The sequence below is a fragment of the Syngnathoides biaculeatus genome, chromosome 4, assembly GCF_019802595.1.
Source record: "Syngnathoides biaculeatus isolate LvHL_M chromosome 4, ASM1980259v1, whole genome shotgun sequence".
In the NCBI taxonomy this organism is placed as follows: Eukaryota; Metazoa; Chordata; class Actinopteri; order Syngnathiformes; family Syngnathidae; genus Syngnathoides; species Syngnathoides biaculeatus.
Genome location: NC_084643.1, coordinates 5,281,820 through 5,309,398, shown reverse-complemented (window position 1 = coordinate 5,309,398; position 27,579 = coordinate 5,281,820). Strand labels below are relative to the sequence as shown.

The following is a 27,579-nucleotide window of genomic DNA, read 5'->3' as shown; positions in this document are numbered from 1 at the left end:
GCACATAATTCAATCCAATACCAAAGGGGTATTATAAATACATTTAGAACGATAATAATGCGATTTTCTTTTCATAAATAGTGTCGCTTCGGGTACATTTGCAATGTGGAGGAGTTACGTCATTAATATCCCTCGCCACTCACGATACATACCATTATAAAAGTTTCAAATTTAATAAGATATTTTTTCATTTCGCTACTGTGAACTTTTTTTTCTTTATTTCAAAATCGTGCTCATTTCGTTCAAACATATCACTTCTAAATTATTCATCGTCGGAGACGAGTGCTACCCGGAAATAATTCGGTGCGACACTGTGGATTTAATGGTTCCTATCCGTGTTCGGGATCGGCTCGCCTCTCATTGTTTACATGTTAAAATGATATTCAGCTCCCGTTTCGGAGACTGTCATCGGCAAAGGATTTACTATCATCTTTAAATGAAGATGAATACCAACAAATCCACGTGAGAAACTAAAGTGCGGGACGACATTTTTTAATGCAGACTTGTCTCCAAGTAGCCCCGGATGCTAGCTATTTCAGCTCCCTTATCAATGTGTCGCCCGTTTATCCAGAGATGACGAGTTAGTCCACATTGTTTATCAAATTTTGCTTCTGCTCGGGCCCCGAACATAACAGCCTAACTATGGAGGTATAGCACCAAATGAGCCTTCAGGCCCCGTTAACATCTTGACACGAGAACTTCTGCACTGCAGGTAAGTCTTGCGAGCAGATATCAACGTCAGTACTTTAACGAAATACTGAAATATTCTCATCCTTAGGGTGCGCAATGTTTGGTGCGCCTCAAAGTTCGAAGTCTGAATTCCTGGACAAAGCCAGGCAGGCCAGAGAGGAGAGGAAAGGTCAGAAGGAGAAGGAGAGGGCGGCAATCCTCATCCAAGCCCTGGTCAGGCGATTTCTATTTCGCTGCAGACTCCAGAAGCAAATAAGGTGCTCCTAACTTCATTGACTACCTAAAAAAATAAACGTTGCTCCTACGGGATATCTTCTACAAATAGTTGATATTCTTAATTTTTTTTTTTTTTTTTTGTCTTACCAGGAAAGAGGTTGATGACTATTTTGAATCTGCTGCTGCAACATCCAAAAGAAATGCACTTTCAATTTTTAAAATTGCTCGTAAATTACTATTCATTTTCCAGTTGGAGGATAAAGCAGTGAGTACCACCGGCAATATTATTTTTACCATTAATTTTAGCGTAGTGTTGTAGTATTTGTCTCATCTTCTTGAAGACAATTTGTTATACACACTGACCAGCCACAAAATTAGGTACACCTGCACATAATTCAAACAATCAAACCAAAGGGGTATTATAAACACATTTACAATGACAATAATGCACTTTTCTTTTTAAACGGTCAGCAAATAATTAATTTACTATTGTCGCTTGCACTGGACACCCCAAGAGAGGGGTTGCGTCAGGAAGGGCATCTGGCGTAAAAACACATTACTCAAAATTAATCATTATTATCAAAAAGCTGAATTTTTCCTTGAATATCATTCAATTGTGCAAGTTCTTTTTTTTATTGTTCTGGTTGATTTTTAATCTTTTTTTGTTGTTGTTATTATTAGTTTTTTTTGGTTTTTTTTTTACTATTGTCGCTTGCAGTGGTACAGAACTAGAATTTGTCAGAGCAAAGGTGTTTCCTAACACTGTATTTAAATAACATTATTTTACCAAATACTAGAAACAATTATTGGTTTGGCATTTTGCATTTCTGCACCACTGCAAAGTACACATTACTCAAAAATCTGTTTTTTTTTTTCGTTGAATATCATTCAGTTGTGGATGTTCTTTTTTTTTTAATTGTTCTGGTTGATTTTTAATCTTTTTTTTATTATTGTTATTATTATTATTTTTTGCTATTGTCGCTTGCAGTGGTACAGAACTAGAATTCATCTGAACGTAGGTGATTTCTAACACTATTTAAATGACATTGTACCAAATACTAGAAACAATTATTGATTTGGCATTTTGCATTTCTGCACCACTGCAAAGTACACATCACTCAAAATTAAGCATTATTGTCAAAAAGCGGATATTTTTTCCCCTTGAATATCATTCAATTGTGCAATTTCTTTTTTTTTTTTTTTTAATTGTTCTGGTTGATTTTTAATTATTTTGTTTTTTGGACAGAGGTTTGAGAAACTCTGTCGAGCTATTCTCGCCAGCATGGAAGTTGAAAACGAGCCTAAAGTGAGTTGCTTTTATGCTTATTTTCCAGTGGAAAAGCTTTCCACGTGAATTTGTGTCCTACCGATTGTTTTTAATTTGGCTCTCTCAGGTCTGGTATGTGTCTTTGGCGCTCTCCAAAGATCTAACAATCCCTTGGCTAAAACAGATCAAAGACGTGCTGTGGACCTGCTGTCAACTACTGAAAAACTTAAAGGTTAGTCAAGTCTTGAAGATCGGTAAGCGCGTCATTGGAGGTTGTTAGGTCACTTCAGGATTTGTTTTGTGATTTCCAGCCTGATATACTGCAGGACAACAAATTGGTAACACTGTACCTCACCATGCTGGTCACATTCACAGACACATCAACGTGGCGGATTGTGAGAGGGAAGGGTAGGTCTGGAGCCGCGCTAATGTTATGCCTCTGTATGATATTGTTTGCCCTCAGAGCTTTTTCCTCCTCGTTCTTTTAGGGGAAGCCCTCCGGCCGGCCTTGGCGAGAATCTGTGAGAATATCATGGGTTACCTCAATCAAAAGGGATTCTATTCAACACTACAGGTTCCGTATCAAATACAGTATTCACTCACGAGCAACGATATTTGGTACATGCGCACAAAGCAATGAAAATTTTGCAAAAATTCTAAATGGTGGGTCACTGTCTGGGCTGTTGTTCTGCTCCAAACACACAACATGGTCCCTTAAAGGTCCACTGTCATGAAATACGTGATTTTTAGTACGTTATTAATGCAAAAACAGTATTGACCCATGCGTTTTTTCACCACAAAACATGATTTTGACAGATGGCTTTTTGTAACTCCCGCCATGAAAATCCTCTCGAGGGATTTGTTTTCGAGAAGAAGCAGGAAGTGACGTACAGGGCAGTAGCGCACTCAAGCGGTCTCGTCTGTTCATACTAGTTTTACCTGCGGGAAGTGAGCTCGTTGTTCCTTCGTGTTTGCCAAGATGCCGGCTTGTCGTATTGCTGGATATTGCTGGATGGATTTGCGCTTCATACTTTTCCAAAAGACCCAGTTACTTGTGAAAAATGGATTGCCCAGGTGCAAAGGATGAGATCTTTGTGGGTTCCAAATGACAGTTAGGTGTGTATACATCTATTATTACAAGAGTTGGGGGGGGGGGACGTAATCCGTAAGTCAGGGGTGCTAATTGAGTTGATGTGCGCATCGGAAGGCTTCCGTGCAGCAGCCGCTGAAGGAAGGCCTCGGCAGGCCTTGTGGATCCCCGCCGGCCTTGTCAACATGGCTTCAGCCAGGGTGGCTCGTCGCTGCACCGAGCCGCGGTGGCTCATCTCTGCCGCGGAAGTAGATCAGACGGGGAGGTGGTTTGGCGCGTCCTCATTGTCGCTCGCGGGCGCCGTTGTTTTTGTCACCGCCACTTGGAGGTGGATCTGGCGGGCAGGTGGTTTGGCCGCATGCGGTATGGCCGTGATCCGCATATCATCTAAATATGGCTCGAAAACGATAGGGTAATATTGCCCTTGTCACTTCACTCGGTTGTGAGATGTTCTCTTCTTCGAAAAGAGCCTCCGTGTCAGAAAGTGCATGTTCGTTTCCCACAGTAGGTGGCGCAGCGTGTTTTCAGTGGCGAATGTCCCGGTGTGACGTCACGGACAGAAGATGCAGCCAATATGGCGACCACTTGGATGTCGAATGAGACTTCCACAACTTTCCGCTCTTTGCTCATATTTATTTTTTCGTATAGACATTTAAGTGAATAATGTTATATGTATTTTTCAGTTCAATATCTATTTTATAATGTTTATAGGGATGACATTTGGGCTTTAAAGCTCTACAACATGTTGATAAAGTACTAAAAAATGTATAAACAATTTCAGAAATGTCATTATTTTAGAGGTGTACCAAACACATGTTTTTGAATTAATACCTTTCTCCAAGATTATCAAAACTGCAGAATGGAGCCTTTGTAAAGGCAAAAAGCATTTTTTCAACGAATTCATATATTAGATCTGATTATATTGTGCAAGTGTACCAGTGAAGGTATTCCTTTTATGTTCCGCTCATTAATGAGTTATTACAATTTTTTTTTTGTCCGGACTGCCATCTGCCATTAGGGGCATGAATTTATTTATGGAAATTCTTTTCCAGATTTTGCTGACCAACGGCTTGGCCCGCTCCAAACCGGCTCTCTCTAAAGGCACTTTAACAGCAATTTTTACTCTCTCGTTACGGTGAGTGAGGTCAAATGATGTTCGCTGCTGTTTGAGGCAAAAAGAAAAAATAATAGATTGATATCAGTTCATCTCTACGGCATTTATTTTTTTGCGTTTTTTTTTTTTTTTAAATCAGACCAGTCATCGCTGCTCACTTCTCAGACAACCTGCTCCGATCATTCCTCATTCACATTATGTCAGTTCCAGCTGTGACGTCACACCTGTGCGTGCTCGCTCCAGAGGTACAAAACCGGCCCTGAGTAACGTTCAAAATAAGCTCATTAGTATGATAACACTCGTAGAGATCCAGTTTTTAATCTTGCTTCTTCTGCAACAGTGTATTAGTTCGATCCAGACACATGGGCTTTTAAAGAAGCTCATCGTATTTCTCAGCCGCGAGGAGCAGTGTTCTGATATCTGCGTGTGTCTTGAAGGGAGCCACACACTCTGCTTACTCGGTACCGTATTTGAGATCCCGTCCTGAATCAGAACTGATGCGTTGCAGGCCAGAGAATAATTGCATTATTTTTTCCTTGTGTCGATTTAGGCAACCTGATCCACTTGGGCTTCCTCAACGAGCGAATCATAGAGGAGGAGACCAGCCGCTTTGTGAAGGACTTGACTGACATGCTGTCCTACTGCCAGAGATATGTGTCCCAAAAGAAGTCCAACCTCACCCACTGGCACCCTGTCCTGGGCTGGTTCTCCCAAACTGTGGACTACGGGTCGGTGAAAGAGACATTTTATGAATGCTTTGCGAAAGGAAAGTCAACGAAAAGTTACTTTTGAGATGCACGATGGGGGGTGGGAATATCCCCTGGTTCAGCCCCTGTCACCTGCAACCCTTATGAGGATGAGTGGTAAAGCAGATGGTTGGATATTGTGATTACCGTAATTCCCGGCCGACGTAGCGCACCTGGTTACAAGACTCACCCAGTACATTTGTAAAGGAAATACCATTTGGTACATACATACGCCGCAGCTGTGTAAAACCCGCTAGTGCCCACATTGAGACCCACATTCAAACATGAGATATTTACAAAGAAAGATGGTACACAGAAAGAGTTTTCAGTTTTAAAACTTTAGCTTAGCTTAACATAGAAACAACACGGTAGCATGAACGGACCTGGTAAAAAAACATAAAAAAACATACCGGTAAAAAGAAAAAAAACCCAGCTGAGACAGCTACACATTAGCAACACGTTAGCACAGTACTAACAGAGCTGGTTTTAAAAAAAAAAAAAAACTAAATCACTGAGACGTGGCAGAAACATGCTGGGGCGGTGCTAACAGGTCCGGTTAAAAAAAAAACAACATACCGGTAAAAATCACTGAGACACGGCAGCAACATGCTAGGACAGTGCTAACAGGACCAGACCGGTAAAAGTCACTTCCTCGGCGCATATATTCCACCGGGCTCATTCTTACTTTTTGCGCTCGAGTGCCCCCTTGCGGCTTTTAGGAAAAAAATGCACAAATTAGCCGCATCACCGCATTAACCGCAGGGTTGAAAGCGTGTGGGAAAAAAGTCGGGGCACATAGGCCGGAAATGACAGTAATTGTGGAATAGGAAGAGAGTGGACCCCAGACTATACTAGCAGGCCGTTTGACCTTGAAATTGCAAATTCACTTTCTCCAGAAGAATTGATGATAGAATTAATTCTTTCTAGCGGTGAAGTTTTTAGCATAAAAAGCTCATGGCAACATCATTCACGAATGAGTAAACATTTTAATTGGTACTTATTAGGGCTGGCGGTTCGAAACCGGCCCTGCCTGCGTGGAGTTTGCATGTTCTCCCCGTGCCTGACTGAGTTTTCTCCGGGCACTTCGGTTTCCTCCCACATCCCACAAACATGCAACATTAATCGGATACTCGAAATTGCCCCTAGGTGTGATTGTGAGTATGGCTGTTTTTCTCCATGTGCCCTGCGATTGGCTGGCGACCAGTTCAGGGTGTACCCCGCCTCCTGCCCATTGACAACTAGGATAGGCTCCAGCACTCCCCACGACCTTCGTGAGGATAAGCGGCAAAAGAAAATTGATGGACGATTGTATTAGGGCTATTATCATCAAAGTTCCCCCTTTGTTTACATTATGGTTTTATATACTTTTTATTTCTTTTAACGCAGAAGAAAATGTAACAAAACAAATTTTACCCCAACAACACACAATGGATTCTGAATTTTAGACCATATTTTCATCAAAATCACATTTTTTTTTTTTAACTGTTCTTAGGGCTAGCTGTTATCATGATCTGTTTGAACAAACTGCCTGGGACTGCTTCGGCTACCAATAATATCTAATATTTAACAGTATCAAAAATGGTATCAAATAGTAAAATTATTACATGTGGTTGTTGTAGTTTTGCAGCGGTTTGGAATTGTGCTGCATTGTACCGAGAGTTGTGTCTAATATATCCAGTGTTGCCTCTCTTTATGGTGCAGTCAGCACCAATAAAAGCACCCATCTATTGTTTCAATAAAATGGCATAATTTTGTTTGTAAAAGAATTTGAAGCCGCAATATTGTATTGGACGATAGTATGCAGTTTTACCTGTTGTCGTGGCCATTAAGTGTATGTGTCTGACTTTTCGGTTAAGGAAAAAAACGGTTCCTGTGTTTCTTGCAGTCTTAACGAATCGATGCCGCTGGTCACCAAGCAGCTGCAGTACCTGTGGGGCGTGCCCGTCATCCGGACCCTCTTCAGTGACGTCCTCTCCAAGAAGCTAGAGAGTCAGGAGCCCAGTTCCTCGCCCGCACTCCCCAGCACATCCCAAAATAACCTGCCGGTTAAAAGTGAGGTTACCAATGTTTTTTTGTGGCGAAAGTAATTGACGCAAGAAACAATTCCTCTCCTCCGCTGACAGGCCTTTTCAAGCGGGCGTTTCAGAAGTCCGCCTCCGTACGAAACATCTTGAAACCAGTGGGGGGGAAAAGAGTGGACTCGGTTGAAGTTCAGAAGGTGTGCAGCATTTGTGTCCTCTACCAGACGGCGCTATCCACGCTGACGCAAATACGGCTCCAGATTCTCACCGGTCAGCACACACACCGGCCCGTCGATATTTTGTTTAAATATTTGGAGATGTATAAAGACCACCACGTGGCGTTCCCCGCCCGCAGGTCTGACACATCTGGACGACCTCCTCCCCAAATTGTGGGCTTTCATCTGCGAGCTCGGCCCGCAGGGAGGCCTAAAACTTTTCATGGAGTGTCTAAACAACGACACTGAAGAGTCCAAGCGGCTCCTCGCTATGCTCATGCTGTTCTGCGACTGTTCACGGCACCTCATCACGTAATTATTTTGCGACTTTCCGTGGTTTTCGCCTCGCGAGTGTTCATCAGTTGGCAATGTCTTTCAGAATCCTGGATGACATCGAAGTCTACGAAGAGCAGACCTCTTTCAAAATAGAGGAGCTCCTCACCATCTCCTCATTTCTCAACACGTTTGTGTACAAAATGATTTGGGATGGCATTCTGGGTGAGTGATCCATTTTTCGCGCTTCACGTTTCATAAAATCGCTTTCATTAAAGTGTAACACTAAAATGCAGTTGTGGTCATACAACCAAAAAATTAGCTTCAATTTCAATTTTCATTTTACATATACAAGCATCCCAATTAATTACGGTAATTTCTGGACGATAAGCCGTACCTGATTATAAGCCCCACCCAGTACATTTTTAAAGGAAAAAACATTTTGTACATACATAAGCCGCATACGCCCACATTGAAACACGAGATATGTACAAAGAAAGACGGTACATAGAGTTTTCATAGTTTGAATAATATACCTTCGCGTTTCTTTCCAAACAGCAGCAACCGTAACACAGCAGCAGCACGGTTCAGGCCAAATGCTTTTATTCCCTCTGAAAGCTTTTTTTCGTCTTTTTACATTGCTCCAGTTCTTCCTGCTAAAGTTTCCAGCATCTGACCATCGATTCATATCTGCCAAGTTTACGTGCAGCAGCTCTGTTTCCTTCTTTATCAGTCAGCACGATTGTTTTTAACTTTCTGCTCGAGCACCCCTGGCGGCTGTTTAAAAAAAAAAAAAATGCATAAATTAGCAGCATTACCGTGTAAGCCGCAAGGTTGAAAATGTGTGATAAAAGTCCCGGTTTATAGTCCGGAAATTACGGTAGGTACACGCAAACAATCTCAGGAGTTCCCAGTAAGAGGCATAACTAATAAAATAGATCTCTACAGCAAGATGATTTTCCACATTTTCCTAAGGTCACAGAGGTATCAATTTGAAAAATGTGTTTATTATTGGGCGCCACGGTGGCTCAGCTGGTAAAGCGTTGGCCTCACAGTTCTGAGTACCCAGGTTCGATCCTGGCCCCGCCTGTGGGGAATTTCCTCGTTCTCCCCGTGCCTGCGTGGGTTTTCTCCTGGGCACTCCGGTTTCCTCCCACATCCCCAAAACATGCAACATTAATTGGACATTCTAAATTGCTCATAGGTGTGATTGTGCTTCTATGTGCCCTGCGATTGGCTGGCAACCAGTTCAGGGTGTTCCCCTCCTCCTGCCCGTTGACAGCTGGGATAGGCTGCAGCACTCCCCGCTGACCCTTGTGAGGATAAGCGGTACAAGAAAATGGATGGATGGATGGATGGGTGTTTTATTATTGGGGGCTTTGCAAGGGTGTGGATTAGACTTGTGCTGCATGAATCACGATGGGAAATATTGGAGCTCATTATTTTGTGCAGGTGTACCTAATGTTCGATTACAGCAATTTCCTGCTTAACGTAACCTTGTTTGTCTAACAGAGAATGCAAAGGGGGAGAAACTGGAGCTATTCCACAGCGTTCACGGCTGGTTGATGGTCCTTTATGAACGTGACTGTCGCCGACGATTCACCCTCGATGACCACTGGTTACGCAAGTGAATATAAACCGAGAGTGCATCTGAAAAGTATGAGGGATTATTTTGAAAAGCTCATCTTTTTTTCTGTCTTCCATCTGTTGTGTTCAGGGACTTAAAACCCAGTTTGTTGTTCCAAGAGCTTGAGAAAGGCAAGAAACGAGCCCAGCTGTTACTGCAATATATCCCACACGTTATTCCTCATAAAAATGTAAGTTATATTTCATGTTAACGGTAGTGGAATTCTAACTGTAAATTTACTCTAGATTGTGGTAATGATCCAAGTTTATGCGTGTGGGAGGTTAAAATTAAGCAAACTTCAGGAATATGCAAATCTATGAAGGTCAATACCGTAATTTCTCGAATATAATGCGCACCCCCAAAGTTGACCTAAAAAAAAAAAAATCAGGAAAACCCTTCTACCAATGTACAACGCGCACTACTAATTTGCTTCTACCCGTATGCTCAAAATATTAGCTAATGATCTATTTCTATTTTGCTAGGTTTGTATTTTTAATGTTTGTACTTGTATTGTTTATCAAAAAGTCATCATTAACAATTATAATCTTTGTGCACGTACTGATGCAGCGGTCATATATATACCTCGGGACAGGCCCTGCAATTGTCAGACCAGAATCCCTAAACCAACAACGATGGCATGACATTTTATGAATACTGTTGATAACACATATTACAATCTTAAATAAATAAACTACAGTATTTATCGCAGACATTTTTTGCATTAAATATTCGTGCATAGTGCAGTTTATCCAAAACAATACACATCCTTGGCCAAGACTGCGAAAGAAGCATCCGACTCATCTCCAATCTAAAAAAAAATCTCCATGGTAGCTATCTTTGGTGCATCACTGCCAAACTCCTCATTTATGACTTAGTCCAGTTCTGGCGTCTCCTGCATTCATGAACAGGGATGCCATCTTGCTCCCACAACTTGTTATCCTCTGTGCCATCCATGGCGTTTGTGAGGAAACATTTTTTGAATCTTGAGAATCTTGGTTACCTTTATTCTTCATTGTTGTCAGCGCTTTGAGGTGACGGTCCACCGTGCTAACACCGTTCAGCTACAATCTGTCGCAGCTCTTCATGGCGTCACGTCGCAATCAAAACGGGAGCTCAAACTACGTAGAAATGAGCATAACGAGCACTTAAAAAAAAAAAAAGCGAGGATTTCTATTTTGTTGGCTATCCCGTTTTGTTTTTAAATCTGCCCACTACGTTGTTTTGTTAGTTAGCTGTTAGCAGTTAGCTCACGTTGTTTTGCTTCCGGTTTGCCCCGCGTCATCGGCCAGAGTGAGGTCACATTTCTTTTAAAAGCGGCTGCACATCTCACCTTATGGTCGACATTTTTTGTCTTCGTTTAAAACAAACTCACGGGCTGTCGTTTTTTTATGTTTGGTGCCGTAGTAACAAATATGTTACGCAGACGATTGTAAAATGCAAACCCCCTCGAGGAGGTCAGAGTTCAGGTTGGTGGCGCCCATTACCGTAATTTATACAAATGTGTAACATAAAACATCAAATATCAAAATGTACGTGTATACAACTATTTAATGTGATTTGTATTTTTTGGTTTTTCATTCATACCCAAATATAATGCTCTCTTGACTTTTTGAAGAAATTTTTGGAAAAAATTGCGCATTATTTTTGAGAAATTTACAGTAATATATTGCTGATCCAAATCAGAATTGTTGGTCATCCGTGGCCTTTTGTTGCAGAGGGTTCTGCTGTTTAGGAACATCGTCACGAAAGAAAAAGAGAACCTCGGCTTGGTGGAGACCAGCTCCGCCTCGCCGCACGTCACCCACATTACCATTCGCCGCTCACGCATGTTAGAGGTACAAACGCAGATCAGATGCACGGTGGGAAATGTACGCGCGGTTCCCGATAATGCGCGCGTGTGTTCCCCGCATGTTAGGACGGTTACGATCAGCTCCGCCGCTTGCCTGTGAATTCCATAAAAGGCGTCATTCGCGTCAAGTTTGTCAACGACCTGGGAGTGGATGAAGCCGGCATCGACCAAGACGGTGTCTTTAAAGAGTTTCTCGAAGAGATTATTAAGAAAGTGTTCAACCCTGCTCTTAACCTATTCAAGGTAATTCATTAATTACCCCCACAAAAAAAAACCAAAAACATTTTACTTCACGTTTTCAAGCAGCTTCGGCTTTTTGTCGTCGTCGTCGTCTTCTTCTCAGACGACGAGCGGAGACGAGAGGTTGTACCCGTCGCCGACTTCCTACATCCATGAGAACCACCTGCAGCTGTTCGAGTTTGTGGGGAAGATGTTAGGGAAAGCGGTTTACGAGGTATTTGCGACACTTGCGGAAGTTGCGCTCAGTCGGGAATGTCGTGGAAACGTCTGGGGTCCTTTTTGTGTGTGTTCAGGGGATTGTGGTGGATGTCCCTTTTGCCTCGTTTTTCCTCAGTCAGGTTTTGGGTCATCATCACAGCACCTTCTATAGTTCCATTGATGAGCTGCCCTCGCTGGACTCGGAGTTTTACAAGAACCTCACGTCCATCAAGGTTCGCTAAAGCCGTTACTTCTTATTTGCCTCATTTTTACCGCCTCCCGGCTGTAGATGAGTCCATGCATGATATCTGATATTTTTATGCATATTTTACAGCGCTATGACGGAGATGTAGGGGATCTGGGACTTTCGTTGTCTTATGATGAAGATGTTATGGGAGAGGTAAGGATTGGACCTTGGAAGGTTTTTGGATGTGATTGACCTCCAATTTGATTGGATTTCAAAATGCTTTCCCCAATGAGAAATGATGTGGAATGTGGAAGAATACAATAATCAGTCCAATATTCATCCATCCATCCATTTTCTTTGCCGCTTATCCTCACGAGGGTCGCGGGGAGTGTTGGAGCCTATCCCACCTGTCAACAGGCAGGAGGCGGGGTGCACCCTGAACTGGTCGCCAGGCAGGGGTTTGAACCCGGGTCCTCAGAACTGTGACGGCAATGCTTTACCAGATGCTTCACCGTGCCGCCAGCATAAGTCGTTTAAAAAAAAAAAACAAAAATCCGTCCATCTCAGAGTATTTTATTTTTGCTTACTTACAGCGCACAGGTTGATTATGTACCTTTAGACAATTTAATTGTTGTGCCTTTTCACTGCAGTATACTCAACTTGGCTATCGCTAGGTAAACAATTACATTAGTTGTAGTAAATTTTAAAAAACATATGACCAAAAAGCCATTGAAGTGAAATCCATCCATCCATTTTCTTAGCCGCTCATCCTCACAAGGGTCACGGGAGTGCTGGAGTTATCCCAGCTGTCAACGGGCAGGAGGCGGGGTGCACCCCGAACTGGTCGCCAGCCAATTGCACGGCACATATAGACAAACAGAGGCACTAACAATCATACCTAGGGGCAATTTAGAGTGCCCAATTAATGTTGGATGTTTTTGGGATGTGGGAGGAAACCAGGCAGGTCTGGGATTGAATCCGGGACCTCAGAACTGTGAGGCCAACGCTTTACCAGCTGAGGCCAGCGTGCTGCCCCAATATTCATCCGATTAAATCATTAAAAAGGCTATTCGCAATTGTAATTTCCACTGCGTTGTTCAAAGTGCACACTTGGTCCAACGATAAATTGCTGTATTTTTCCATCCAGCTAGTTTGTCATGAGCTGATACCCGGAGGGAAGACCATGCCTGTCACCAATGAAAATAAGTACGTCAGTCAATAACAAAATTTTACAAAGTTACTGTCTGGACGCTACGATTTTAATTTGTCTCATGGTGTGTGCAGGTTCAGCTACATCCACCTCATGGCTCACTTCCGGATGCACACGCAGATTAAGGAGCAAACTGCAGCTTTCATTCGGGGCTTTCGCAGCATCATCAACCCGGAATGGTTGCACATGTTTTCCACGCCCGAGGTTCAGCGTCTGGTCTCGGGAGACAACGCTGAAATTGACTTGGATGACCTCAAGTACGTGCCTGATCTTTATCCGCCTCCGTCTCGGCGCTATTTTAGAAATTCTGGGTGATTTTTGCGCCAGCTGGAGTACACGAGTTACAGTATTTTAGCGTCTAAATAGTTGTAATGCTTGTGTGTCTGATTTAGGAAGCACACGGTCTACTACGGCGGTTTTCACAGCAGCCACCGCGTCATCATCTGGCTTTGGGACATCTTGTCCAGTGATTTCACAGCTGAGGAGAGGGCAATGTTCCTCAAAGTATGCTGGTTTTCATATTTTTATGTTTTCCGCTCGCATCTCCTGTCGTTTCCTTTGACTGCTCTTGTCCTCTTCTGTAGTTTGTCACAAGCTGCTCAAGACCTCCTCTCCTAGGTTTTGCCTACCTCAAGCCACCATTTTCGATCCGGTGTGTGGAAGTGTCAGATGATCAGGTGAGGCTGCTGCGTAGGAAAGGAAAACTACAGTACTTGTTCTCACCGTCTGCTTTTTTTTTTTTTTTTTTTTTAAATGGTATATTACCATAGTTTCTGGGGGAGGCCCCATGGCTCAGTGGTCAGAGCATTGGTTTGGTAAACCAGGGGTCATGAGTTCGTATCTCACTGGGGCCTCGACTCCCCGAGAGGGGTTGTGTCAGGGAGGGCATCCGGCGTAAAAACTGTGCCACACAAATATGAGCGTTCATCTGAGATGTCACGCTGTGGCGACCCCTAACGGGACAAGCCGGAAGAAACTTACTCTTTTTACCGTAATTTCTGGACTATAACCTGCACCTGATTATAAGCCTCACCCAGTACATCTTTAAAGGAAAAAAAACATTTTGTCCATACATAGGCTGCACCTGTCTATAAGCCGCACCCGTCTATAAACCGCATTTGCCCACATTGAACCATGAGAAATTTACAAAAAAAGATGGTACACGGAATTTTCAAATTTTGAATAATATCTTTTCTTTCCAAACAGTGCCTGTGACGCGACAGTAACACACCAGCAACACGGTTCAGGCCACCTGCTTTTATTACCTCTGAAAGCTTTTCTTTTTTTCATCTTTGTACATTGCTCCAGTTCTTCCCGCTGCCGTTTCCAGCGTCTCACCATTGATTCTTTTATGCCACGTTTACGTGCAGCACCTTCTTTATCGGCCAACTCGATAGCTTTTAACTTGAAAGCTGCGTCCTATGGATTTCTTATTCCATTTTCCGTGCTAATTTTATTCACGCACAAAGCACAAAGTTACATTAAACCCGCGTCTTCCTCGACACGCCGGTTAAAAAAAAAAAAAAACAACCCAAAACCCCCCCCCCAACATACCGGTAAAAGTCACTTCCTCGGCACATATATTCCACTGGTCTCACGCTTACCTTTTCCCCTCGAGATATTTACAAAGAAAGATGGTACACAGAGATTTAACGCAAGCGCCTCCACGCTAACGCTAGCGCCACGCTAAAAGGGCCGGTTAAAAAAAAACATACCAGTAAAAATCACTGAGACACGGCAGTAACACGCTAGCGCTGTGCTAACAAGGCCGGACCGGTAAAAGTAACTTCCTCGGCGCATATATTCCACCTGTCTCACTCTTACCTTTTCTGCTCGAGCGCCCCCTAGCGGCCGTTTGAAGAAAAATTGCATAAATTAGCCGCGTCAATGTATAAGCCACAGGGTTGAAAGCGTGTGACAAAAGTCGCAGTTTATAGTCCAGAAATTACGGAATACCGAAGTGGGATACCGCAATTAATTGCAGTTATTGTCTCCCGCCCACCGCCTGCAGAGATTGCGTTCTGAAGGGGAAAAAAAATACATTTGAAATGTCAACAGCAGCCAAAATATTGTCCAGTATCTCTTTCATTTCCTCCCCTGTGGATGCAATTTCACCACGAGGATGGTTTCATTATCGCGGAACCTGATCATTTCCTCGAACAGTTTTATTGTTGAACACGTAAATGATGAAAAACAATTGGTGAATTGCTGGTGGGATTCAATGAAACCTTTCTGCTGATATGCAGTTTCTAATTTAGCGATGTAGCAGACAGCAATATAATTCACCACAGGAAGCAGTTTTTATTCTCATTGGCCGGGTGACTTGTTTCCATGCACAATTCACGGAGAAGTGAGCATATGATATTGATTCCTTCGCAGGTGTTTCAATGGTACCGTAATTCATGGCATACAGAGCCCACTTGGTTATAAGCCTCCCCCAGTATATTTGTAAAGGAAATACCATTTGGTACATACATACGCCGTGCCTGCGTAAAAGCCGCAAGTGCCCACATTGAAACATGAGATATTTACAAAGAAATACGGTACACAGAGAGTTTAACACTAGACCTGCCGCGCTAATGCTATCGCGAGCGCTAACGCCGCCGCGCTCATGCTAACGCTAGCGCCGCCGCGCTAACAGGGGCGGTAAAAAAAAAACAAAAACATGCCGATAAAAATCACTGAGACTCGGCAGTAACACGCTAGCGCAGCGCTAACAGGGCCGGACCGGTAAAAATCACTTCCTCGGCACATATATTCCACCGGTCTCGCCCTTTCCTTTTCCGCTTGAGCGCCCCCTTGTGGCCGTTAGAAAAAATGCACCCGCATGACCGCATAAAGCGTAGGGTGGAAAGCGTGTGGAAAAGAAGTTGCGGCTTTTAGGCTGGAAATGACGGTACACTTTTATTTTGCATTTTAATGCTGTATTTTTCAGTCCCTGGAATACATAATAAGTAGAAAAGAAAAGCAGTTGGCTGTTATTGGCAGCTGTCCAGTCCTCTTTGTCATTTTTTTTACATTTTATAATCTATCTGCATCAAAGATGCAGAATTTCTGACTGTTTAGTATTCGTCTGCCCTCAGTCTTTCTCGCTTGGATCATTCGTGTTTAATTTCCTGTGGGCAGGACACGGGGGACACCCTCGGCAGCGTCCTCAGAGGCTTTTTCACGATCCGTAAAAAGGAGCCCGGCGGCCGACTGCCCACTTCCTCCACTTGCTTCAACCTGCTCAAGCTGCCCAACTACAGCAAGAAGAGCATCTTGCGTGACAAGCTGCGCTACGCCATCAGCATGAACACCGGCTTTGAGCTTTCGTAGTACTCAACTGTTGCAAAATGGACGACCCGCAACAGGATGAAGTCGCCGGAGCCGAGCAAAAAGATTTTTTTTTTTTTTTTTTTTTTTTTTTTTTAGGTGGGATGGGCTCCGGTGCTGTCTGAGGAAATTTCTACAAAGTAGTCTTTTGTTTTATTTTAACACCCCCGAGGTTACTATTTAACTCCCTTCCGGCAAAAAATCTGATTCGCCGTGTCCCCGTGCCGCGCATAAAATCCAAGTTCATATCCAATATTTAACTCTCACTTCGCAGATCTCAGTTCCTCAGGCTTGATATAATCTTTTATTTTTCTTTCGCTCGAACATTCCCACCATACGAGAACTGGAAAGCAATACAGATGCGACGCAAGCAAGCCATTAGAGCCACGAAAAAAACGGAGTTGGTGCATTGGTAATAATGCGCGGCCAGTTTTGAACTTTGGCATCCAAGCATCATTTTGCGAGTTATGAAATTACCGCAGTCCACGTGTTTTGCATTGTCTAAAATGTCATTTTGTCCGAGTAGAAGACAAATCAATGGACTTTCGTCGTCTGTGTTGATCTCAATTCAGTTTCCACCCTCTTAAGGACGCAGACTTTTTTTTTTTTTTTTAGTTTATAATGGTTTATAAACGTTGTGTGTATTAAAAAAATATAAGGACGCTATGCTTCATTTGTGGCGAAGCATCGAGATTTCTGGACATGGAAAGATCCATCAATTTTTGTTTTTGTAATACAAAGGTGATGTCCGCCCGATCATGTCTCAAATTTATTGAGGTTTTGTACTTCACGCTAGAGAACCAGAACTTTTCTCACGCCACCTTTTAAATAACGCCGAGTGCCTCATGCATCGCCATCCTCCCCGCCGCGCTGTCACCTCGACCTTTTTCCGACGACTCCGAGTCAAGCCGACAATGTTGTATATTGGAAACAAGCCATAGAAGCGGGGGCTGGGCTTAAATTTTGGGAACCCAACCACTGTAATACCACTATAACGACTACGTTATAATCAACGTTGTTGATCCTATGACAATGCCCTCTGTGGACTTTCTAAGCCATGTTGTGACGTATTATCCGTTTAAACGAGCCTCCCGACACGATGTCATGGACTGGATCGCCAGCTGAGACGGACTGACTCCTGCATGATTTCATTTTTCCTTTGGATGGTTCATCGTTATGGAAAATGTTTCTGCTCTTGGGTAACTTTTAGGACTAAGTGTCAGCTTAGTCACTCGTGGACCTACCAGAAATAGAAATGCAGCTTTGAAAGAAAGGCTGGAAAAGCAAGCATAAAATCTCAACCAAATCTGTCATTATGCAAAAAAAACCCAACAAAATCCACAACCACCAACATCAGTAAAATCTTTTGTCATTTGTTACCACCTCCAGGTCATCACGACCATTTTACTGACCAGCAACTTGTGTGAAAACGGGTTTGGCGTCAAATCTTTACAGACTTAATTTCTGTCCCTCAAAGTAAACCTAAATAATTTACTCTAATATATGGAAGATTTAAAAAGTCTACACACCCCGGTTCAAATGCAAAGTTCTTGAAATGTCAAAAAAGGGGAAGAGAATCTTATTCCACTGTGTGTGGATCATGTGACCTTTAACCTATCCACCTCGATTGAGAAGTATGGTGTCCTTTTGGTGATGAGCAGTGTTGTGTTTTTGCCGAAACTGCCATTTGAGCAGGGGGTGTGCAGACTTTCAATATCCGCTGTATTTCATAGGGCTAATTATTGGACTTGTTCCTAAAAAAAAAAAAAAAAAAAAAAAAAAAAAAACTATTTAAAATATCTCCATAGTGACAAACCAAAAAGGTACACTGATTGCCTTTTTTGAAAGTCAATATTGTACACAAATGAGTGAAAATGAAATTAAACATGGCATTTTTTTGGGGGGGGGTCGGCCTGTTCCATGCAATTCAATTAATGTAACATAACCACAGAATATGTTTACATCTAGTCTATTTTTGGTTTTGTTTTAGTAAAATTTAATAGACATTTTGAATTTTTTTTCTTTCATACCCAACTATAACTTATTATTCAGTGTCTTCTCCGCTTAGCTGGGCGATAACACGTGGTAACATCCATTATCGACTCGAGTTAACAAATACGGTTCATTTTCATTTTCATATTGCACTGCCTGACAAAATGTAATGGCGTGGAATGGATAGGTTTCCAATTACGCCATCTTGCGTGTCGTAGAGGTCAAAAAACACGGGCGACAGGTAAAGCGTGAATTTTTTTTTTTTTCCCCATCGTTAATTTATCCGATTGATCTAACGGTGGTTGTGGTGGTGACACACAAGATGGCGTAATTGGAAACCTATCCATTGATCGGCACCAATGAAGTCACTGATAGTGTAGTGGTACACACGCTTGCCTTTGGTGCGGGCAGCGTGGGGTCGATTCCCGCTCAGTGATGGTGTTGATATCTGTCTGGCGACCAGTTCAGGGTGGAGTCCGGCCTTTTACCCGAAGCTAGCTGGGACAGGCTCCAGCTTTCCCGCAGCCCTTGTGAGGATAAGCGGCTTGGATAAAGACATGATTGACATCAAAATTTTGTGTTTTCCATCGTCTATTAAAGAGGGCTCTCATTTAAAAAAAAAAAAAATGTGCATACACAGTTCAATACAAAAGTGCTGTTTGTGTTGCCAAAAAATGAAGATCAGGTCACTTGTTGATTTCAAAATGATGTCAAGAGATGTAAACATAACCGGTCCCACCTTCACCCAAGAGTCAAATTGTCTTAAAAAGTCTTCTGAGCTGACTGCACTGTGGAATGTGTACCAAGAGCAATTCTTATGGAAGATTTGTCCGTGTATGTATGTAAGATACATTCTGTCGTGGTATATCATGCACATACTGGCGTTATATAAACTATTTGCTCCAAATTCACAATGCATTGTTTTTGTTTTGTTTTTGTCTTCCCCCCCCCCCCCACCCATCCCCCTCTCTGAGGTCAATCATGTCTGATTGCAAGCACCTGATGTGTGGGTGTGCAACACCGCACTGCAAGCACAACAACACGCCGCTGGTTTGGTGACTAACTCCTGAAAAAGAACATTTGGAGATTTTCCCGAAAGAATGTGGCGGATTTTGCTGTAAGCGCACACGCACGTCCCAACCCAGCTTTCTGCACACTTCAAGGAAGGCGCGCAGATCTCGGACGTGCGGGAAAACCATGAGCCAACCGGCCAGCCCGTCACCTTCCAGCTGGTTCAAATCTCTACGAAGGTAAGTTGAAGGTTTAATTCTTCAAGTCGGTTTTCCGGAGAGTGACTTAAATGCGCGTGACGCCGGCCCTGGCTGACCTCCCCCCCCCCCCTGTGATGCGGCCCTTTAGTTACGCGCATCACCTGACTGGCCCGGTTGGGGGGGGGTGGTTATTGGGATTTTCGCTATGCCCTCTGCCACTGGGCCTTTCACTTCACAAGATTAACAGTCGCGATGAGGAAGTCCAGCACTGGAGAGCATGCAAGAATAGACATGAGTGCAAAGGGAAAGGCTTGCTCTGCATGTCAAAGAAACGGCCGATTAACGTGCAGAAGGTAGAGCGGATGGCCGCCATCTTGAAGGATGATTATGATGATGATGATGCTGAATTCCTTTTTGGTCTTGTAGGACCAGGCTAGGCGAGCCATGCTTGAAGACTTACCCTGTGGAGTACGAGGACCTGCTCAAGAGAGCCCGGGTGTCCTTCCAGGCCAGGCGCAGCATCAAGGAGAACTTTCGGCTGGCCCAGCTGGAGGCTGTGGTGCGAATGCTGGAGGAGCACGAGTGCGACTTTGTGGATGTGCTCAGCAGGGATCTTCGCAAGGTGAAAATTTTCAATTTATTTCTTTTTAATTCTGATAACTGACATTTTTTTTTTTTTTAATCTGTCCTGAACTAGCCACGATTTGAGACGATCGTGTCAGAATTGATCGTGGTCAAAAATGAGGCCCAGTATGCAATCAGCAACTTCAGGAAATGGATGCAGCCGCAGCAGGTGGAAAGAAACCTGGTGAGACCGTTGTTGTTGTTGTTTTATGAAAATCATTATTGACCTTTTTAGTGAGGAACATTCCGCGGGATTGCTACAAAGAGGTACATTCTTTTTGTCAAAGAAGATTAACAATGTAAGTTGCTCAGTTGAAGGGCTTAAAGTGTGTTTTCCGTCGGTTTAGCCCACACGTGAACTTGATTTTGACTCGCTGTGCCCGGTTTTAACGACTTGACTTTGAACGCGTCCGCTCGGCTCAGTCCACCACCCTGGACGAGTGTCTGACGGTCAACGAGCCCTTGGGGGTCGTGTTTATCATCGGGGCCTGGTGCAGTCCGGTCCAAATGTGCCTGGTGCCGCTGGTGGGAGCCATCGCAGCAGGTAGAGCCACGCCGGACGAGTTCGAGGGGGTTTTCCCGAGACTGATTTATTTGCCGATTTTAGGTAACTGCGCCATCATCAGCCCTGCTGTGTGCACGGCTCACACGGCAGCACTTCTTCATCGTCTCATCCCGTCCTACTTGGACAACGTGAGTAGACCTCCAGTCACAACAAAGAACGTGACTTTTATACTCCATATTTAATTTAAGTACAGTGCTTCGTGTCTGCTGCTTTGCTCCCTGCCCAAGTGTTCTATAAATACGACTGAGTTGTAACGTGCTTGGAGGAACATTTCGCAGCAATTAAGAGCGGCAAAATTATTCTGTTTGGCCTGAAACTTTTTTTTTTTAATTTTAAGAATTGTTTGAAAATGTCACTGCAGGTGTTGTGCTTGTTTCTAGTTAGGGCAGAGAGCTGATGAGTTGCAAACATTTCTAAATTTGACCTTACAAAGATGATAAAGCTCTGTCAGAAGGGTATTCGTCTAACATGTTGAAAAATGTTGTGATTTTCTTCTGCGCTTCATCATACTGAGCTTGTTTCTGATTTTTGTTTGGCTAGGGACAAAACTTTTGAGACGCAGAAGTAGCTACATTGTGTCTTTGTAGACCCAGAGTACCAAGAGAGGAACTGTGGTCTGGTGTGGCGGAGAAATACTTTATGCTAGAAAAGTCCAGGACATGTATGAGGGCAGCAGAACAGCAGTGAGGTGTGACAGAAGAATTTAAGGTGGAGGTGGGACTGCATCAGGGATCCGCGCTGAGCCCCTTCCTGTTTGCGGTAGTAATGGATAGGCAGACAGACGGGGTTAGGCTGGAATCCCCTTGGGCCATGATTGTGATGTGGAGTGAAAGCAGGGAGCAGGCGGAGGAACGATTAGAAAGATGGAGGCACGCACTGGAAAGGAGAGGAATGAAGATTAGCCGAAGTAAAACAGAATACATGTGCGTGAATGAGAGGGGCGGAGGAGGAAGAGTGAAGCTCCAGGGAGAAGAGATCGCGAAGGTGGATGACTTCAAATACTTGGGGTCAACAATACAGAGAAATGGAGAGTGTGGGAAAGAAGTGGGGGGAAAAAAAACAGTTCCAAGCGGGGTGGAACAGTTGGCGGAAGGTGCCTGGTGTTCTATGTGACAGAAGATTCTCCGGTAGGATGAAGGGCAAAGTCTATAATACGGTTGTGATGATGTACGAACTGGAGACGGTGGGACTGAAGAAACAACAGGAAGCAGAACTTGAGGTGGGAGAAATGAAGATGTTGAGGTTCTCGCTCGGAGTGAGCAGGTTGGGTAGGATTAGGAATGAGCTCATTTGAAGGACAGCCAAAGTTGGATGTTTTTGGAGACAAAGTTCGAGAGAGCAGACTTTGATGGTTTGGACATGTCCGAAGACGAGAGAGTGAATATATTGGTAGGAGGGGGCTGAGGATGGGGCTACCAAGGAAGAGAGAGTGAGAGGAAGACCAAAGAAAAGGTTGATGGATGTTGTGAAGGAGGACATGAGAGGATGCACGAGATAGGCTTAGATGGAGAAAGATGACACACTGTGGCGACCCCTAACGGGACAAGCCGAAAGGAAAAGAAGAAGAAGAACAACAACAAGGGACAAAACTTTATGACTACTCTCCGTTGATGCATTGTAGTTCTAAATCAGTGGAAAATTACGGTTAATTTATACATCTCAAGGTTTCAAGTGTGAGAACATGATTGTGATTAATTTTGACATTTCTGCACGATACATTTAAACGTTTTTTTTTGTATTATGGGGAACGATATGATAATGATGTCCAATTCTTGTTTTCCTCAAGGAATGCTTCCACGTAATTCTTGCAGGCATCAATGACTTGGCTGACATCGTGGAACTAAAATTTGATCATGTTTTCTTTTCTGGTAAGAATGTTTGCAGTGATTCAATGCGTCCTTCTGCATTTGTTTCAAAATTTTTACTCTGTGTAATAATCCGATTCCAGGAACCAGAGATGAAGGAATTCGCATTTCTCAAGCTGCGGCTCAGTGTCTGACATCCGTCACCCTTGTCCTTGGTGGGAAGAATCCGTGTTACGTCGACCAGAACTGCGACGTTACCACCACAGCCCAACGCATCGCCTGGGCCCGCTTTCGCAATTCGGGCCAGAGCTTGGTGGCCCCTGACTACATCTTGTGCCATTCACATGTGAAGACCCGCCTGGTCCAGGCTCTGAAATGCTGCCTGATGCGGTTCTACGGTTCGGATCCCAGAGAATCCAGCAGCTTCGGCCGCATGGTGAATCTGGAGATATTTAACCGCACCAAAGACTTGTTGTGGAGATCCGGCAAGGTGTTCTTGGGTGGACAGGTGACCGAGGCGGAGAAGTACATTGGTAAGAACCCGCGCGCACACAAAAACTGGATCAAAATAAAAATTTGACTGAACTATTGCTGTCCTGCGTCAAGCCCCAACCATTTTGACAGAGGTGGACGAGTCAGACCCCATCATGCAACATGATATTTTTGGTCCAGTTCTTCCAGTTCTCACTGTAAACAACGTGGATGAGACGATTGCCTTCATCAACAAACAAGAGAAACCCCTCTGTGTGTACGTGTATTCCAACAACAGCAAGGTATGAAGCAAAACCGGAGAAAAGGATCACTGAGGCCAAAAAGTGTTGGACTTGCATTACATTTTTCTTGATCAATCCCGTAATTTCCGGCCTACAAGCAGCGATGTTTTTCACACGCTTTCAACCCTGCGGTTCATGCGGCTATACGGAGCTAGGGCCACGCTAGTGCTAGTGCCATGCTAACGGTGGCATTAAACCAGGGGTAATCGATCGGAAGACAGCCTTGGTTGATCGTGGGAGCGCATAAAAAAAAAAGTCAGCCAATGTTCCCTCCAATCAGAACTTTCTCTAACAACGACCGCTGCTCTGCCTCACTTTTTCCTAGTTTACCTTACACGCGCCCCCCCCCATCCCTGCTCTTAAAGATGTACACTCATAATTACAAATGTTACAGCACTTACGCAGCCCATCAAAGCGTGCACCACCGCCGCTTTAGTTAGCAACACAGTCTGGGCAACGTAGAGCAAAGACGAGTTAGACATGCTGCTTATGTTGACTTTCGATATGAATGGGGAAAGTTAAAAAAAGAAATGCTGTTGTTTTAAGATGCAATGACTGTCGGGAGTATGTGAATAATCGAAGAAAAAGTGGTTACACTGGACAGGATTTTCTCTTTTCTGAGTGGGATAGGCCTGATCCGAAGCCAAAGAAGAAAAGTGCAGGATGAGATGGTGTGTCATTTTTAAAATTCCACCTTGGCAGAGCCTGATCCAGGATGAAGGCACAGACAATACAGTGCACAAAAAGCAAATTCTGTATTTTAAATATACTGTAGGTGGCAACCTAACATTAACTTTAAAATTGCATGGGAGCATCATCATCATCATCATCATCATCATCCCTCCCCGTCATCGGTAGTTCACGAGAGGCTGGCTGCTTGAAAAGTAGATCTTGGGGTAAAAAAAAAGTCTGGGCACCCCTGCGTTAAACTTTCTTTGTACCGAGGCTTATAACCAGGTGCGCTCTGTAGACCGGGAATTACGGTTCATAAAAAATTAAGTGCCCCAATTTGGGGGGGGGGGGGGTGGTGTGTGTGTGACTGTTTTAATGCCTTAAGTGGTACATGAGAGCAAATTGAAAATTGTACAATCTTGCGGATATTGGACTTGCGACGTTCCATTTGTACTTTGGTTTGGCTTTTCTCATGTGCTGGTGGTTCTGACAACGCAGGTGATTTCAAGAGTCATGAGTGAAACGACAAGCGGAAGTTTTTGCTCCAATGACTGCGCCCTGCAGAGTCTGATGGTGACTTTGCCTTTCGGGGGAGTCGGTAAGGGAGCAGCTCGGACGGGTTGGAGCAAATCATCCGACAGCTCGAATGTGACCTTTGTTTTTGGGGTGCAGGAGGGAGCGGAACCGGTTCCTACCACGGGCGCGCCACCTTCGACGCATTCTCTCACAGGAAGTCCTGCCTGCTAAGAAGCACGCGCTTGGAGTGCGTCACCTCCGTGCGCTATCCGCCTTACGACGAGCGCAATCTGTCTCTCATGACGTGGGCCAGCAGTCTGTCCTGGAGGGGCCAGGGCTGGTGCCAAATCCTCTGACTTCTCTGGAACTGGAGACCTCATTGTAATGTAAAAATCATAAAAATAAGCACAACATCCAGAGAGGGAGGCGGCACATCGATTGAAATGAGAAAGTTGCTGTCAGTCACTGAGTTCCATAATGCAGAGAGGATGAATATCAATACCTAAATAAGCGTAGTGTTGTAAGTGGAAGTCGATTTTTGAAAAATTGTATATTCCCACTGAAAGGTTTATATATATATATATATATATATTAAATAAAATGCACTGATACGATTTTTTTCACCACGTTTATTTACAAAATATGCACACGGATTTACTGTTTTGTCATAACCAAATATTATTCAGGTCTTTTGTATATTATCTCCTTGTTGTTTTCTTTCAGGGCCGCATATCTGGCCGCCGTAAAAAGGTAGTCGCTTAATCTGTGTGGGGAAAAAATATTAAAGCAATGAGATTCATGATCAGAGAAGGCATGCCAAACATTTTTCCAGACGGGAATTACCTGTTTAAAAACCTGGCGACATCGGGATCGGCCTCCCCGGAACGCACGATTGGAGCGACGCTGTAATAGGAGCATAGAGATAAGAGATTAGAATAAATTATTCACGGTGGTTACAAAATAAAAGTGTTGAAACTCACCTGCGCTCAGCTCTGCGACAGACGGTCCGAGCTATGTGTAAAGCTGCGCTGCTTTTTCCTCCAGACTGTGTGATAAAAGACAAACGTAAAACAGAAACTGACACACAGACCGTTGAAATGTGGAATTGGGCTTACAGGCAAAATGAAGTTGGTGAGAGGAGGGAGTTCCTCGGTGAAAGTATCGATCCATCCTTCCAAGTCTGTTACTGGCTTTCCGGTAAATCTGGTTCGAGCTTACAAATAGAAAATATGCAATTTAGAATGGAACGCAGACAAACTCAAACAGTAATCGCACGGACTTACTCAGATGACTTTCTCTTGCGGATGACTGAGGAGTGGCAATATTGGAGCCAACATCTTGCAAAACGCACTGAATCTGGTTGGTTCGCAGCAAAAATGGAAATGTTAATGTGTCATTAAAGGGGAAATTTAGTACTTTGCATGAACAATGTATCCATAAGTCATGTAATATGTACCCTATTTTGACAATGATGTTAAAGCCTCTCTCATTTAATAGTGTTTTGAGAAGATTTTTTTAATCAAATTTTCAGGGGTGCTGCCATTTTCGCAAGTCACATGACATGTGCGCGGCTGTGACGTGTTACGTGCCGTTCCAAACGCTCGATTACATGGGACACCATTTATGCCCAGTGCTGATTTCTCAGATTTCTCCTCATCTGATGAAGAAATAGCAGTATTGCTTCATGGAGAAGACTGAGGAATACTTCCATACAGATTTGAACCTGTGGCTGTAAATAATGTTGAATATTCGGATGGTTCTTCGGACGGCAGTGACGCGTAGTCCGACGAGCGAGCTCCGGCGGAGGCTGTTAGCCAAGCTCGGCTCGCGGCCTATGCCGGACGCGAATCTCGGCTCGTGGCCTCCGCCTGGACGCTGAATCTCGACTAACGGCCTCCGCCAGACGCCGGAGCACGGCTCGCTGTCGGAGCTCACTCATCAGACTTGGCGTCATTCCCGTCCCAAGAACCATCCGCGTCCGCCGGGGGTCCCCAGTAGTCAGACTCCGGTGTCATCCCCCCCCCAAAGAATCACTCCAATATTCAACATTTACAGCCACAAGTTCAAATCCGTATGGAAGTATTCCTCCGTCTTCCCGATCAACCCATACTGCTATTTCTTCATCAGATGAGGAGAAATCCGAGAAATCGGCACTGGGCACGATGTAATCGAGCCTTTGGTGGGGCACCTTATACGTCACATCCCCGCACGTCATGTGACTCACGATAATGGCATCGCCCCTGAAAATTTTTGCCAATAAGAATCTTATCAAAAAACTATGAAATGAGAGAGGATTTAACATCACATTGTCAAAATAGAGTACATATGAGATGACCTAATGGATACATCGTTCATGCAAAGCACTGGATTTCCCCTTTAAAGAAGTGGCATAAGATGAGACCAACCTCATCCAGCTGATGTGTGAACGTGTGGCCTTTTTCAATGCAAAATTCTCTGGCCAAACTGCAACATTTCACACAATCTGAGCAATGTTGCGCGCACAAATATTTATCGGAGCTTCCGAATGGAAGAGAACAGATCGTTACCCTATAGCTGACGACAGTTCATCTGTATTTCCTAAAGCTTCAAAAATATGATCTTCCTTTGGTCTTCTCTCTCCAGTAAATGTGCTTGAGAAACCTTGAAGGTAAACAACAACAACAACAAAAAGTCAGGATATATTATCAATATCGCATCTTTTTTTCTCGAGATGCAAGAAAAAGAACCTTTATCGCCCGTTTTGGTGTAGATTTTAGGCACCTTGTTGTCTCTCTCGGTGGCGTAACTGTAAAGATGACCGAAGTGTGGAAATAATTAAAAAGGGATTATTAGAATATCCGCTGCTCGTCTAAATTCAGCTTTCTCAATTTAGCTTGTTCACTGCTACATTACGAAAGATTCGGTTACGTGAAGGGTTTTTGGAAGATTATGCAATGTAACAAAAAACAAATTGTACAACCTTCTCCAAAGGAACGACGTTTCCCTCATCTGCCTCTCGGTCATATGTCTGGCAGTCTTTTTAATACAAAGGTAAAGCAAAGGGTTGCTAATAAGCAAAGCCATGTTTATGTTTACGAACCAATCGCTTTGGGAGATTTTTGTCCTGGCAAACCTTCCGTAGGTCACCGTGGGCGTTTTCATGTTATGGAACGATTGGATAACT

The 27,579-nt window shown here is 43.8% G+C and overlaps 3 protein-coding genes across 5 annotated transcripts; 2 read left to right on the top strand and 1 right to left on the bottom strand.

The window, feature by feature from the left end:
- The first annotated feature begins 110 nt into the window (after positions 1–110).
- Positions 111–19,340, top strand: ube3b (ubiquitin protein ligase E3B). Of its 2 annotated transcripts, XR_009794543.1 has the most exons (28): positions 111–712; positions 779–947; positions 1,057–1,171; positions 2,153–2,212; positions 2,301–2,405; positions 2,485–2,581; positions 2,662–2,747; positions 4,316–4,398; positions 4,517–4,622; positions 4,718–4,838; positions 4,928–5,105; positions 7,009–7,175; positions 7,247–7,414; positions 7,500–7,671; positions 7,739–7,857; positions 9,145–9,259; positions 9,350–9,449; positions 10,975–11,094; positions 11,175–11,351; positions 11,452–11,562; positions 11,642–11,779; positions 11,881–11,946; positions 12,881–12,939; positions 13,018–13,200; positions 13,336–13,447; positions 13,528–13,620; positions 16,070–19,092; positions 19,225–19,340. XR_009794543.1 is itself a non-coding variant. In XM_061816619.1 (27 exons), exons 2-27 carry the CDS (start codon positions 787–789, stop codon positions 16,259–16,261), a joined length of 3,204 nt encoding a protein of 1,067 aa, XP_061672603.1. In that variant the 5' UTR covers positions 111–712; positions 779–786; the 3' UTR covers positions 16,262–19,143. The 2 variants fall into 2 exon arrangements, 1 of the variants encoding a protein (XP_061672603.1); XM_061816619.1 differs by lacking the exon at positions 19,225–19,340 and having other exon boundaries at positions 16,070–19,143.
- Positions 19,260–25,030, top strand: aldh3b2 (aldehyde dehydrogenase 3 family, member B2). Of its 2 annotated transcripts, none has more exons than XM_061816620.1 (10): positions 19,260–19,500; positions 19,888–20,083; positions 20,159–20,269; positions 20,509–20,629; positions 20,693–20,778; positions 22,437–22,518; positions 22,599–22,988; positions 23,062–23,228; positions 24,399–24,498; positions 24,573–25,030. In XM_061816620.1, the coding sequence occupies exons 1-10, from the start codon at positions 19,448–19,450 to the stop codon at positions 24,770–24,772; spliced, it is 1,506 nt and encodes a 501-aa protein (XP_061672604.1). In that variant the 5' UTR covers positions 19,260–19,447; the 3' UTR covers positions 24,773–25,030. The 2 variants fall into 2 exon arrangements, with proteins under 2 accessions (XP_061672604.1, XP_061672606.1); XM_061816622.1 differs by lacking the exon at positions 19,260–19,500 and adding an exon at positions 19,617–19,814.
- Positions 25,026–27,548, bottom strand: mmab (metabolism of cobalamin associated B). The gene is made up of 9 exons (XM_061816624.1): positions 27,376–27,548; positions 27,143–27,201; positions 26,963–27,056; positions 26,822–26,879; positions 25,700–25,772; positions 25,532–25,629; positions 25,397–25,461; positions 25,260–25,319; positions 25,026–25,179 (listed from the first exon to the last, which is right to left on the bottom strand). The coding sequence occupies exons 1-9, from the start codon at positions 27,477–27,479 to the stop codon at positions 25,095–25,097; spliced, it is 696 nt and encodes a 231-aa protein (XP_061672608.1). The 5' UTR covers positions 27,480–27,548; the 3' UTR covers positions 25,026–25,094.
- Positions 27,549–27,579: the final 31 nt, after the last annotated feature.

Coding starts and splice junctions, on each gene's coding strand:
- ube3b (XM_061816619.1), top strand. CDS start 787: ATGTTTGGTGCGCCTCAAAGTTCGAAGTCTGAATTCCTGGACAAAGCC. Junction 4,399..4,516: donor ATTTTTACTCTCTCGTTACG/GTGAGTGAGGTC, acceptor TTTTTAAATCAG/ACCAGTCATCGCTGCTCACT. Junction 11,352..11,451: donor CTGCTCTTAACCTATTCAAG/GTAATTCATTAA, acceptor TCTTCTTCTCAG/ACGACGAGCGGAGACGAGAG.
- aldh3b2 (XM_061816622.1), top strand. CDS start 19,714: ATGAGGAAGTCCAGCACTGGAGAGCATGCAAGAATAGACATGAGTGCA. Junction 20,630..20,692: donor GGTGGGAGCCATCGCAGCAG/GTAGAGCCACGC, acceptor TGCCGATTTTAG/GTAACTGCGCCATCATCAGC. Junction 22,989..23,061: donor CGAGGCGGAGAAGTACATTG/GTAAGAACCCGC, acceptor TCCTGCGTCAAG/CCCCAACCATTTTGACAGAG.
- mmab (XM_061816624.1), bottom strand. CDS start 27,479: ATGGCTTTGCTTATTAGCAACCCTTTGCTTTACCTTTGTATTAAAAAG. Junction 25,773..26,821: donor TCACACATCAGCTGGATGAG/GTTGGTCTCATC, acceptor CGAACCAACCAG/ATTCAGTGCGTTTTGCAAGA. Junction 25,180..25,259: donor GTCGCCAGGTTTTTAAACAG/GTAATTCCCGTC, acceptor TTCCCCACACAG/ATTAAGCGACTACCTTTTTA.